The sequence below is a fragment of the Triturus cristatus genome, chromosome 10 (assembly GCF_964204655.1).
Source record: "Triturus cristatus chromosome 10, aTriCri1.1, whole genome shotgun sequence".
NCBI classification, from domain to species: domain Eukaryota; kingdom Metazoa; phylum Chordata; class Amphibia; order Caudata; family Salamandridae; genus Triturus; species Triturus cristatus.
This window is the reverse complement of record NC_140593.1, coordinates 143060095-143073109: the sequence shown is the minus strand read 5'-3', so window position 1 is coordinate 143073109 and position 13015 is coordinate 143060095. Positions and strand designations below refer to the sequence as shown.

The 13015-nt window shown below is 48.8% G+C and overlaps 1 protein-coding gene across 2 annotated transcripts in view; it reads left to right on the top strand.

Moving 5' to 3' along the window:
* The window catches only part of CPNE4 (copine 4), a 1366646-nt gene that overhangs the window by 1207651 nt on the left and 145980 nt on the right, over positions 1-13015 (top strand). For both annotated transcript variants that reach the window (XM_085630665.1, XM_085630664.1), the window contains exon 13: positions 9423-9474. In XM_085630665.1, the coding sequence (XP_085486791.1) occupies positions 9423-9474 (52 nt within the window). The remainder of the gene's footprint in view (positions 1-9422; positions 9475-13015) is intronic.

The following is a 13015-nucleotide window of genomic DNA, read 5'->3' as shown; positions in this document are numbered from 1 at the left end:
CCAACGATGTTAACTTCTGCCGTATAGAACGCAGCACCCCGGAATGCTTAGCAATTGCCACCCCTCTGATATAAACTTTAAATGTTTCCCACATCGTTTGGAAGCTATCCACCGAACCTATATTAGTTTCAAAGAACGAAGTAATCTCCTCTGCCAGCTCATCTGTAAACACGGGATCGAGGAGGGAATATTGGGGGAACCGCCACCCAAAAGGAGGTATGGTCTTACTAGGCGTGGCCAGCGTGAGCAATAGGGGAGAGTGATCCGATAGGGTGCGCGGTAGCACCTGGCACGCGTGGACCTGCGCCATTAGTCGTGAGGACGCCAGCCAATAATCTATACGAGTGTGTAGGTTATGGTAGGAAGAGTAGTGCGTGAATCCCCCCTCTGCAGGGTTGAGTGCCCTCCACACATCTGTAAGCCCTATACAAAGCATCTCCCTGCTGACCGTCTTTGCCTCAGCAGACTGCAGACGGATCGGGCCACCGGATCTATCCAGACCTGGGTTCATAACCATGTTGAAATCCCCCCCCCCCCACAGCATGGAGGCAGGGCCAAGGTTCTTGACTCTTTTTGCAAGCTCTGAATAGAACTCAGGACAATCGTAGTTAGGGCCGTACACGTTAACCAGTAGTAAATCCAGTACCTTCCCCTGATATCGTGAGAGTGCAAACCGGCCCCCACCGTCCGCATAGAGCAATTGTGCCTCGCCACCCAGCTTAGGGTTAAACTAGGTTATCACCCCTCTGGCGTGCGTGGTGAAGCCGGGCGCATGCGAAGTACCCACCAAACCCCTCACACGCAACATCTGACTACAGCAGGGAAGGTGCGTCTCCTGAAGGAAAGCAATGTCTACATTATGCCGAGTGAGGTGGTGCAACACCTTGCGCAGCTTTCGATGGTCATTGAGACCCCTAACATTCCGGGTCATCACTCTCAGGGAGGAGTGCCCCCTATGACTTGTAGTATTGCTAGCCATATCCCTCCCGGCCATAGCAACTATTGTCTACAAATGTAGGTCGTGTGCGACAGGTACTTGGATGAGACCCATGTAAAGCGAGTGGACAGTTCGACCCCTTAAACAAAAAAAACACAAAAGACAACCCCATCCCCCCCACCTCCCACAGCAGACCCCCCAACTTGGCCTTGCCGCGCCCCATCAAGAGCTCACCCCCCCCCCCCACCCAGCACCCAACCCAAAGCAACTAAACACCCAGGCAACGGGTGGATTGCACTCGCAGGCGGAGGTTGCTCAGTCCACAATATATGGTAGCTATTGCTATAACCGCCCGCCCGGCTTCCCCCCGCAGCAAACCCATCACAGCCCTGCCACCCTAACCAGCTACACTCAGTGCTCTCCTTTCGGCATCGGCTGCATCGCACTCCTGCGCTTACTGCTACCACTCCCCTCTTTCAGACCACCAGCAAGGCAAATAGCACGCACATAGCAGGGGCCGCAAGCGCGTCGTAACTCACTTGGTTACAGAACAAGTAGAAACCGGGAGAAATCATGCACACCATGCCTCTGTTTTACCTCAGACTGTCCTCTCGTCTCCGCGAAGCATTCCCCGCACCCCACGTAACCCCCCATTGAGCTCACTTTACAGTCCTGCAATAGGGCCGAGAAGTGAAAGACAATTCTTGCCAGTTCATCCGATTCAATCCTGCTGCTCCAGCGTACTCTCCGTCTCCTCCCTCCGCTGTCGCTTCTCCGGACTGCCCCGGTGTTCCTTCTGCCAGTCCTTCAACGCTCTGTGCAGTGCCTTTCGGTCCGTGAAAATGTGCGACTTCCCCTGTCGGTTAACTCGGAGCTTGGCCGGGTACAACATCGCATAGTCCAGCCCCAGGTCGCGGAGTTGCTTTTTAGCAGGGACAAACTGTCGTCTCGCCTCCTGCACTTTCGCAGTAAAGTCCGGGTAGAGTGAGATGTTCGACCCTTCGTACACTAGTGTCTGTTTCTCTCGAGCCAGTCTCAGGCCGGCATCTCTGTCGTGATAGTTCAAAAGTTTTGCTATAATTGGTTTCGGCGGCGCCCCCGGAGGGGGCCTTGGCCCAAGCGATCTGTGTGCCCTCTCCACCACAAAAACTTCCGAGAACACCTCCCGGCCAAGAAGCGCAATCAGCATCGTCTCAACAAAACACTCCATCCGTCCCGTCCTGGTCCTCCGCCGGCGGGGCCGCGGCTCCGCCCGCATCTTCACCCGACGGCGCCTACGACTTAGCACGCTTTTGCTCGAACGACAATTTCGGCTGTGACTTATCAGTCTTGACCATGTTGTTGGATGCCCCGTCCTGCCGCACAGCCTGAGTCAAGTGGCGCCCCCAAGCGCGCCTGAGAAGGTATGCGGGCCTCACAGCCCACTTCACAGCTATCCCAGTTCACCGCAAGCGGTCCCGAGCTTAGGCGTCGCGCCCTTCGCAGCTCCTCCACCGCCAAACCAAGTCTCTAACTGTAGGGCAAATCCAGCATTAGCTTCGAAGGTCTGCGCCAGCTGGTGCGCATCCAGCGCTTCAGGCTCTCTCCAACTGCCGGGGCCAATGCCAATCCCCGCGGCCCCTGTGGCATCCAATCCGCCGCCGTGCAAACCCCAGGAGTGACTCCCACTGCGCTGCCAGCCAGCCTCGTCCACCTCGGCCCCCCGGAGCCGCCTCCGCCCAACCAAGCGTCTCGGCGCGGCCGCTCCGCCACCCGCAACAGACTGCCGCCGGCTGTACCAACCGTCTCCACTATCGCACTCTCATTGGGGCCGTGCTGCCAGCTGCACAGGCCATCAGTGCTACAATACCAGCTGGGCACGGTGTGTGTGCCCCAGGGTCGCCCTAGGTCGTTCCAGGCTCCTGCTCCTCGTGGTTGCACCCGCGTCACTCACCGCTGCAGTCCCCGCGTCGGTGCTACTTTCATCAGCCCCCTGGACGCCGCTCCAAATAATCACCCAGGGTGCTGTCTGCTACAGGCCTTTCAGGCTGCCACCGCCGAGGGAGAAGGTTTGCCCCCTCTCACCCTTCTCATCGCGTTTCTGGGGTCAGCGGCACCTCCCACCGCCACAGGCCGCACGCAGACCGACGTCGAGCAGCCGTAGTCCACGCAACGGCCGGGGATCCGAGGCCCAGGTCAGCGCAACTTTTCCGTCGGAGTTTCTCCGCCACGGCTTCACTTCCCGGGTCCGGAACCAGCAGTCAAGGTAGCGCTACCATTCCGGCGCCTAGATCTCTGGGGTAGCTTCGGTTTCAGGCAGCAGAGGGCAGGATAATTTACGGATTGACGTGCTGCGAGTCGGAGCTCCGCCCCCCGGGAATGCAGCTATGGCGTAGAAGCCTTGCTTGGTCTCCAGCTGTTCCTGCGCAGTGTGTGGGAAGTATAGGTACTGGGGTACCAAGCTGATGATGGCATCCAGGACAGGTTTGAGGAACTTTGATAGGGCTGGCTGTGAGACCCCTCCGTCTCTGGCGGTTGTTGGTTGGTAGGTACCAGAGGCCAACAGGTGCAGCACAGCCAGCAGCTTTGTCTGAGGTGGGATGTTGGTTATCCACTGTGTTGGTACAGTCAGCCTGTGGGCAATGATGTTCAGGCTGTGGAGGATGGTTGTCCTTTTGAGCCTGTAGTGGGCAATGACGTACTCTGGTGTCATGTCTGTGAGGCTGGTGCGTTTTCAGAAGGTCCGCAGTCTGTGTCTGTGCTGCCTCTGCGGTGGTCCTGGGGAGGTCCAGGGGGTGGTGGTGGGCCGAGGGGTTGGTGCGGTGGGTGTTGTGGTCCTGTTGGGGCTCCGAGCGGCATGATGAGTAGCTCCATAGCATCTGTTGTCATTCAGGTGTGGCTGTGGGCTGGGCTCCCTTTTGTGGTACCGGCTGCCGTCCGACTTTACACCAGGTCAGACAGGTATTAATTTCCTGCTGCTAACGCGCCTTATCGCATGTTTTGTGGTCGTATCGCCGATGTGGCTGGCCGTTGAGAATGTTGTGGAGTGGTGTTGTCGCGGCTTTTTGCACAGGTACGCCTACTCTCCATCTCATTAGCGATAATTGCGGGGGTCATCTGTGGTGATGTTTTTTGTGGCCGCTATCTCAGGTAAACTGGTGCTATGGGCTGTTGGCACCAGCTTGTGAATGGGGTGGTAAATTTATCATGACTTTGGCTGCGCTAAAGTGGCGTTAACTCGGAGATAGCTCCTTGAGAATATGGCCCTTAGTGTCTCTCTTGGCTATATTTGTTTTGCCAACACTAATCCTGATGGTTTCATTTTAGTTGCTCGTTTGGTCAAATTTGTGTGGAGATAATGTCACAGAATTGAATTTTCTATAGAAGAGATTTGATGGAATAGATTGATGACCATGCAGCTGAAGGAGCACTCATTGAAGTTATTGCAAATGTCTTGGACTTTGAGGAAAAATAAACATTTCTTCTACATTGCTAGCAAACTAATTTTGTTGTGTTTTGGTTTGGTAATTGGGTACGAAGATTCAAAGAATTTTGAAAAGTTCTGTTTGGGAATGTTTAGCAGAGGATATGTGGCTGTTGTAGATTTCACTAGCTATCCAGAGTTATCTTTTATTTTGTGTGTAGTGAGACTTACAGGCTTATGTGTGAGACTCCTTTCTAGTTTGTAGTCAGCATCATTTTACCCTTTCAGGAGAGGGTTGAACTAGGCTTTAGATGGTTGTTTCTTGAGGAGGCTATTTATGGTTTTTAGTGGCACTAGTCTTCCTAAGATATCTATGCGTTTGAAGTAGGATTGACTTGAGATGTGATCAGTGGTATTGGAGATGTTCAAATGATAAGATTATGGTAATGATAGTGCCACAGGTGGAATTGTCTTGCAATTTCTCATTGAAATGTTATGTTCTTTGGTGGTGTAGTAATGTTTCTTTGTAGATCAAGGTGTAGGGAAGGAGAATCTGATAAGTGTGTAATCAGTACATGATAGTTGGGTGATGGAACGCCTGGATCAAGTCAATAACTTTGATGGGTTGGGCCTTTTGTATGTTGGCTTTTGCGAAGGAATAAAGGAATAAAAACACGGGATTTGTGATAAATCATAATGCTAAATTTACCCATAATTAGAACTGTGTTGCTTTTGTCTTGTAGATGTTTACATTACATGTGGAATTCTGTTAGGAACGTAGGGTTATGTTTGGGAGGGTGCAAGAGTACTGTAAAAGTTGCTGAAAAGCTCAATTTGCTGGTTCATTTTATAAACAAGTATTTGGATGGGGAGAAATGGTACCCTACAAATTTTTGAATTGGGAGATGTAGATGATAGAAGCATATCCACCATTTCATTGTGATCTGTTTCAGCATAAAGGCAACTAGCGTTATGGTAATATTATATTCAGGATGTTCGTCCAAAATCTTGAGTGCACAAGTAGTTGTTCATTTTGTATTGTGTAAGGACTGTAGCAGAAAGTCAAAATGTGTATGTCACTGTGATGTAGGTGAGGAGATACCAGAAAGCAAAGAATAATGTAACTGCTTGTGGTGGGAGAGTAATATAGCAACCAATGCCACTAGAAGAGTACATGTTATGTTATGTTATCTGCATTTATTACGCGCGCAGCTACTCCGAGGAGTGTCCCGGCGCGGCCCAAGAGGAGAAAAACTATAACCAGACCTTAAGAAAAGAGGTGTGTCTTTAGCAATTTCTTAAAGGCGCCAAGATCTTCAACAGTGCGAAGCGAAAGGGGGAGCGCATTCCAAGCGCGTCCTGCGAATGAGTTCAAGTTTTGCTAACTGGGCCTGTGCGAAAATCAAAGTTCATAAGTGGGGTGGGAGCAAAAAGAGGGAAAAGGTGTGCAGATCTGGTATACCATTGGAGGAGAAATGCAATGAATAAAGATCAAGAAGCTGAGCTAGAGTGATGTGTCATGAACATGAGGGTCCACTGGGGGATGCAAAGTCAGACAGAGCAGCTCTTACTTCCATGTAATTTTCCTTTTATGCTATGAATACGGATAGTCTGTCTTTTCATTGTTTTTAGGATCTGTTGTTGGTGTCACACTTACTTTAGGCGGTTGAGGAAAGCTTTTAAAATGTTGGCTTTGCAACAGAGTACTTTGTTCACCAAACTCTAAATCAGCCCTTCCATGTTTATACATAATAGAGCAGTTTTGTTGAGTAGGTTGCAAGCTTTGAAAAGAACTTGCGACTTTTAGGGTAACTGCATGCGGGGTGGAGGACATCCTGCCAGATCGTCCTTCAAAACCGGGGAGTAAGAAAATCATTGATCACCCAAAGTGAGATGGCCAATATGATTGCAAGCTGCAACTTCGGCTGTATCCGCTACCTGGATGCAAATTCTTACCCTCAAGGATCTCCCAACATGGACTGTGTACTTACCGCCAAAGCTTATGTTCCATCTTTATCACCAGAGGTGATATTTTCAGCTTCAAAGACAGTACCAAACACAGGTCAGCTTATAGGATACAGGAATATTTCTGACATTGTAAACAAGAGCTAAAGGGCTTTACGAGGTGGCATTACACCTGTACCTGTGCTTGCACCACTCACTGTGGCAGCTATTCTACCCTCATAGATAAAAGTTCTCTCGAGATAACCCGCACGCGCAGGGGGTTCCATTTGGGGCTGATCGCCATCTCATCAGCCTATACGCCGATGACGTCATCTTCTCAGAGGCGCACCCTCTAACATCCATGCCAGCCATTGTGGCAGACTTACAGGCCTTCAGCCGAGTCTCTGGGTTCAAAATAAATTCGCAAAAGTCACAGGTGCTGAATCTCACTGTCAAGCTTGCTGTGCTGTGCTAGAAGCCCTACAGGCCCAATTTGACATCGACTGGGTAACAGGGGGAATTACATATTTGGTACTATCCTTGCATCCTTGCATAATAGCTTGGAGATGACGGCGGCTGCAAACTATTCCTCTCTTCTCTCGCGGTTTCGGAAAGATCTCGCCCACTGGAAGCACCTACTCCTGTCGTGGCTTGGCAGACTGGCTGCCATAAAAATGAATATCCTGCCCCGGGCCTAATATATTTTCCAGACTCTTCCTTTATCACCGCCGCGGAATGCCATCCCGCAGCTGCAGAGGGCGAATGAGCGCTTTATCTGGGGTCCGATCTCGCCCAGAATGCAGCAAACTCTGCTGCAGCGCCCCAAGAAAGAAGGTGGGTTGGCCCTGCCCAATTTTACTCGCTATTACCAGGCCTTGCTTCTGCGTTATCTCGTAGAATAGAACCATCCCATGACTGAAAAGCATTGGGTGTTTATGGATCAGACAGTGGCAGGCCGGCACATCTGGAGGATTGTATTCATCGCCAGTCACTGCCCCACCATGCTAGCCTGGGACAACGTGGCCAAGCGTGCAAACCTTACCACCTATCCCTCTCCCATGTCCCCCATCTTCTTGAATCCAGAATTCCCTCCTGGAATGGACAAAGGTGTAGGCGCCCGCTGGGTGGAGGGTGGGTTTAAGCCTCTGGGCAACTGTTTGACCTACACGGCCATATTCCCTTTCCAGAACTCTGGGAGGACTATAACCTAGAAAGTACGGACCTCTTTCCCCATTCGCAACTGCTGCACTGGACATCCGGACCCTGGCTAGTAGACCGATGCTACCATTCGAGAAGTGGCTTTTCCTGAAAAAGGATGACTGTAGGCTCATTTCCGAGTTATATGCCTTTCTCACATTAGGGGCTGGGGATACTCGTTCGGCGGGACAGAAGCGATGGGAAGCAGAAATAGGCCATACCTTATCGGACAAAGAGTGGGAGGACATTTTTTATAGATCACATCACTTTGCACACTCCATGGGTCACACAGAGACAGTTTTCAAATTTGTATCATATTGGTTTTATACCCCTGCCCGATTAGCTAAATGGAATACTCAGAACGACAGACTTTGCTGGCGTAGTTGTGGGAGCCCAGAAACCCTTCTTCACTTGTTATGAAACTGCCCCAAACTCACTAGGTACTGGGACAAAATCTTTGACGAGATTGATAGGGCCTTTGATACCACTATCCCGAGGCTTCCTGCGGACACTATCTTAGGACGCCCCAATGCACTGACCTTTCCTCTACGTTCCATCAAAGGCAAGCAGATAGCCATTGGCATTGAATGCTGCCCACCGGGTTATAATAGCGGGCTGGAAGACAGATAGGATCCCCGACCACTCCCAGTGGCTGCACCAATTGTTGTCCCTGCTGGGTATGGAACGATTGTCAGTGGCCGCCTTGGGGGGCAACTCCGAATACCCGAAGGTTTGGGCTCCCTTCATCACCATCCTGTCCTCTGAATTCCGGGAGCTCACTTGCCCTGCATACCTGAGGCTTCTGAAACTGATCCCTGAGAACCAGGCAGGGGGAGGTAGGGGTGTTTGCCCCTGATGTTCTCGCCATTGTCCCCCGGCACTAGTATCCGGAGCACAAGTCCGTAGACGTAGGCCTGAGATCATGGGCGGCTCACCGAGAGAGAGGAGGGGAGGGGGGTGGTTATAGGTTTTATATGTTTTGTAATTTTGTTTGTTTCTCCTTTTTATTAAATGCAGACATATTTGCTCTAACGGCGCTATGACGCACCTTTGTGGCACTGCCACATGGTCATGGGCGGTGTCACGCAATTTGTTCTTGTATCAATCTTGTATCACTCAATTAACAATAGGTGTACTTTCTATTCCACGTTGTTTTACGCAGCCGGCCCAAGATGGGTTGTGGGCGACATGCTGTGTCACTCACCGGTTCTGTTGCCCATGCTTCATATGCCTTGCTTTCTAGTCCTTGCCCACGAAACTGCCGGCCTGTTGGGTTGTAGGCAATATTGCACTGTCTAAAAACCGATTTAATTCTAAAAGTTCCGTTCTGTGAATGGGGACCTTCTACCTGCTCTGCACAGCCATCCTCTGCTTAGAAATGTAACAGCCCTGCTTGCTAGCTATTCCTCCTGCTTTCATGATGGACGCAGATGAATGCATTTTGCCGTTGTGGGAACTCCTCCCATCAAAAACCACCAACCAGGGCTCTGACTCCAAGTGATAGCTGCAGGATGGACAGTGACACCAAAGAGCATATCCTATGGTTCCTGCCCCATTCTGGTCAGGTGGGGATGAGGCAGGTCACTCTGGTAAAAACCTTGGACAGGGTTAGCAATTACACACCCTTGAAAGTACTTTATATCAAAAGTGACATGAGAGTGACTCCTCAGAGGGCGTGTAGGCACTTGATACTTGAGCTCTTAAATAGAAGCCTGATCATTGGTTGAGGTCTCAGAGCCCTTTTCAACAGGGTCCCCTTGTCAGCTGAAATCAATTGGTCAAATTTGGACAGTGCAAATATGAACGACCAAGTAGAAGAAAAGCATGTCCTCCAACAGTAATGTACTCTAATGTAAAGCGCATGAATAATTAGTGCAGAAAGTGTATAATTTATTTTGGACACCTATATCTAAGTCAAACATGTTTTTTTTCTTTCTACAGGTATCGCATGATTTTGCAATCAATTTTAATGAAGACAATCCTGAATGTGCAGGTAAAGCCCAAATCCTTGACCTTAAATTGCACCCGCTGTACTCTGGGACAGTATGCTCACAGAGCATGATAGCCTGCTTGATTAAAAAAAAAACTTGCCTTGCGAGGTCACATGACAATTCTAGCGAATATGACATCATCTGGCTTTGGCCAATAGGAAGAAAGTTGAAAGCTTTAATAGCTAATGACATCACAACACACACAAATCTATTGAAATGCGCTCTAGGGCCCGATTCACAAAGGGCCTCCGCACTGGTGGCGGATTCCCCACAGTCGTGTTGGGGGGTCCTCACTCATGGTAGGACCACAGCATTGAGAAACTGCAGTTTGGGGGTACCACCATGAGTGCTGGCCCCATCCCCAAGCCTGCATGGCCTCCCCCACCAGTGCAGAGGCCCTTTGTGAATCAGGACCAACATCAATAGTACACTGCTGATTATGCATGGTTTGGGCATATCTTCAATTCTTTCCTTATAGGAAGGGTTTATCAATTTGTGTAAGAAAGATGTATACTAGTATACTCAATGACCAATATCAATGTTTTTCTCCGAACAATAATGGGATCTTGCTTTGTGCATCCTATCATGCCATGGTCTTTCTCTGTGTAGTGTTCCATTTCGTAAAGCTTTTTTTTAATCTCTGCCATCGAAAAAGGGGGCCAACGCCGCCAACCACAACCAAATCATCCTGGGCTTCAACCCAAGGGATCAGTAAAGTCAGAAATATTAAGAGGCTGGTTGCAATTAGTGATCGCAAATTCCACGCAGATTTTCTGTGACATGTCTCTGATTTTGCATTGCAGCCTATGCATTAATACGATGCAGCAGGTTGCAGAACAACCTAACCAAGCAGATTTCTATTTTCAACCTCCTGTGATTGGCTACAAACACAAGGATTGCAAAACTGCTATTAAAGCAAGTTATGTTAATCTCACGGGAACAGGACTTCATGGTTTTCAAAACTAAACACCATGGCAGCTGGGCTGCGAAATTGTATTGTCTTGGCACCCTCCCCGGCTAGCTATACTCACTGCTCCCTTATCACACTAAGTATGCCCTTATGAGAATGCATTTCGTGCTGATCCCCCTAAGAGGTTACTGGTATGGGCGAAGCGAGGGGGTAGCCGACACAAGATGCCGATGGTGTGGCAAAACAAAGGAAACTCTGTAACCTGCATGTAACCTGAATATGCGAAATCCCAAAGGTGCTACAGGCTCCAACCAATATTTTGAATTAGTGCTTAATTTGTAACAAAAAAGTGTCAGGGGCCCCTCAGGAAGCCACTGCAGCTTGTACCACCCATTACCCCTGCCACCGCTGACACTAACAGTACCAAAACACTGCCCACTCCTACAAGTGTGTCATACCAGACTATTCAGGGCTCCCAAAGCTATCAGATTGGCGTGGGAGGCAGGTATTAGTCATTGTGCATGTTTTTTTATTTAATAATCAACTGTTGTACTCATCTCTAAATTAGACAAACAGTGTCACCATGTGGAAGACTGTCACAATTGTTGACAATTAGGTGCCAGCACTGAGCACCAGAATTCACCAGCTCAAGTTAAGCACTGCCAGCTGTCCATCCCATTTTTAGAGCAGAATGGTACAAGCTTTAGCAGCCGCCTTAGAAGGGCCTTGTTACTCCCATTTTTACAAATTAAGACATGCCTCAGGGGCATAACAAAGAACCCTGTAGCACAGGGTGCACCCATCATGAGGCCCTATTTTTGCCTAAAGCCCATACATTTCTCAGAGATATGGGAGTCTTGGGGACACCTCACGACATATTACATTGGGAGGCGCATCATTTTACATAATGACACTGACGGCCCTTTACGTTCTTCTTAGTGAACTTGGAATGTTATGCTTCACTGTGCCTCTTGTTGGCACAGCCTTGTGACCTGCTGCCTCATAAGAGGCTGAATCTTTCATTGCCAGCAGCCTGTATGAAAATTAGTTGGACTCACCTATGAAAATCCATGTGTTTACTGTGATTTGGTTCAAAACACCTGCAGTACCTGAATGCCTTTCACACATGGAGTTTACGGCAATGCTTATTACATGTCTTTCAATGGCTTTGAGTTACTAAACACATGGATCAGTGCTGAATTTGAGCCGGTGGTTTCTGGTGCTCGGCACAGGCAAATAATTATCAACATCAGCACTTATGACAGTCTGCCACTTGGTGGCGCTGTTTGTCAAATCTAGAAATGAACACAGCAACAGTTGTTAATAAATTCAATGTACATTAAAAATGACTCATACCTCCCACCAAGCCATTCTAAAAACTTTTAGGGTCTGGAATAGTCTGAATGTTTACATTTGTGGTAGTGTGATGGTTAGTAGTTGTGTTGGTACTGTCACTGGCAGTGCTGGCAGGAGCAACGGGTGGGGAAAGCTGCAGTGGTCTCCTGAGGAGGGCTAATGTATCTCTCTTTTACAAATTAAGCCCTGACTTTGATGTTCGAACAGTAGGGCAGAGCACAGCTGAGACGTTGTGTGTTACAAAGTGTCCAAGGAAGGCAATGGTGAAATAATCAGCAGCCGCTTCCTTAGCGGGCCTGGGGATGGGAGCCTCACTGTAGAAGTTGATATAAATTGACACAGATCCATTTTAGCTCGTAGCTCCTATCCTCTCGGGAGCTCAGCGAGCCCGGCCTTTAGAAGCTCAGCAGCGGGGCCTTCTCGCGGTTTTAGTTGGATATTATCGCCAGTGCGCGGTCATGCTTTCCCTAATCCTTTCAGAAGGGCACTTCGGATGCTGCCTTCCCTGCCTCACCGCCCAGGTCTGCTGCTGAGTGGTCCTTCCAGGGGGTAATCCGGAGTTCAAAGCCGTGGAGGGCGCTGGCCGCGTGCCAGGATGGATCTGCATTTTAAAACAGAGAACAAAAACACAAGAGCAATTGGAGCTAATGAAAAACAAGTACTGGCAATGCCAACCAAGATCGCCTGTTTACCAAGGAGAGGCTTGAAAATATAGTAGAGCTTTTCTATTAGTAATAATGGAAATTGTATGTCAGGGGTTCTATAATGCATTATTTTACTAAGTTAAGACTAAAATGTTAAACTTTTGTAACCTTTGTTTTAGTACAATTTTGTTTTTGAATTTTGTTGTTTGAATCACTTTCAGGGAATGTAAACCTGTGAACTTCCTTTTTTAAATTGTAATTTTAAATTGTAAAAAGCTATTTGGGAAAGCCAATCGGTCTCACATTTTTAGGTGGAAGCCTACCAGACAGTGCAGCTGTCTGGTTTGCTTAAAACATCTTGGGGACATTCAGAAAGCTGACCTAGGAATGCATTCCATCCCTTACTTACCATTAACTTAGTGGTTTGTTGCTCACATTTTCTGACTTTCTATTTGCTGGTTTTATTTGTTGTAGGCTGTCCAGCTTGAGGAAATCCCTCCCGTTGCCCAAGCTTTGTTTTCTGTATTCTTCCACAAACTCGCTTTCTGTAAACAGGCCTTTAAATCTTGTTCTTATCTTGTGACATTTGCTGTGCATTCAAAGACAGAGTTCAAATGGCAGGGTCACTCTTCC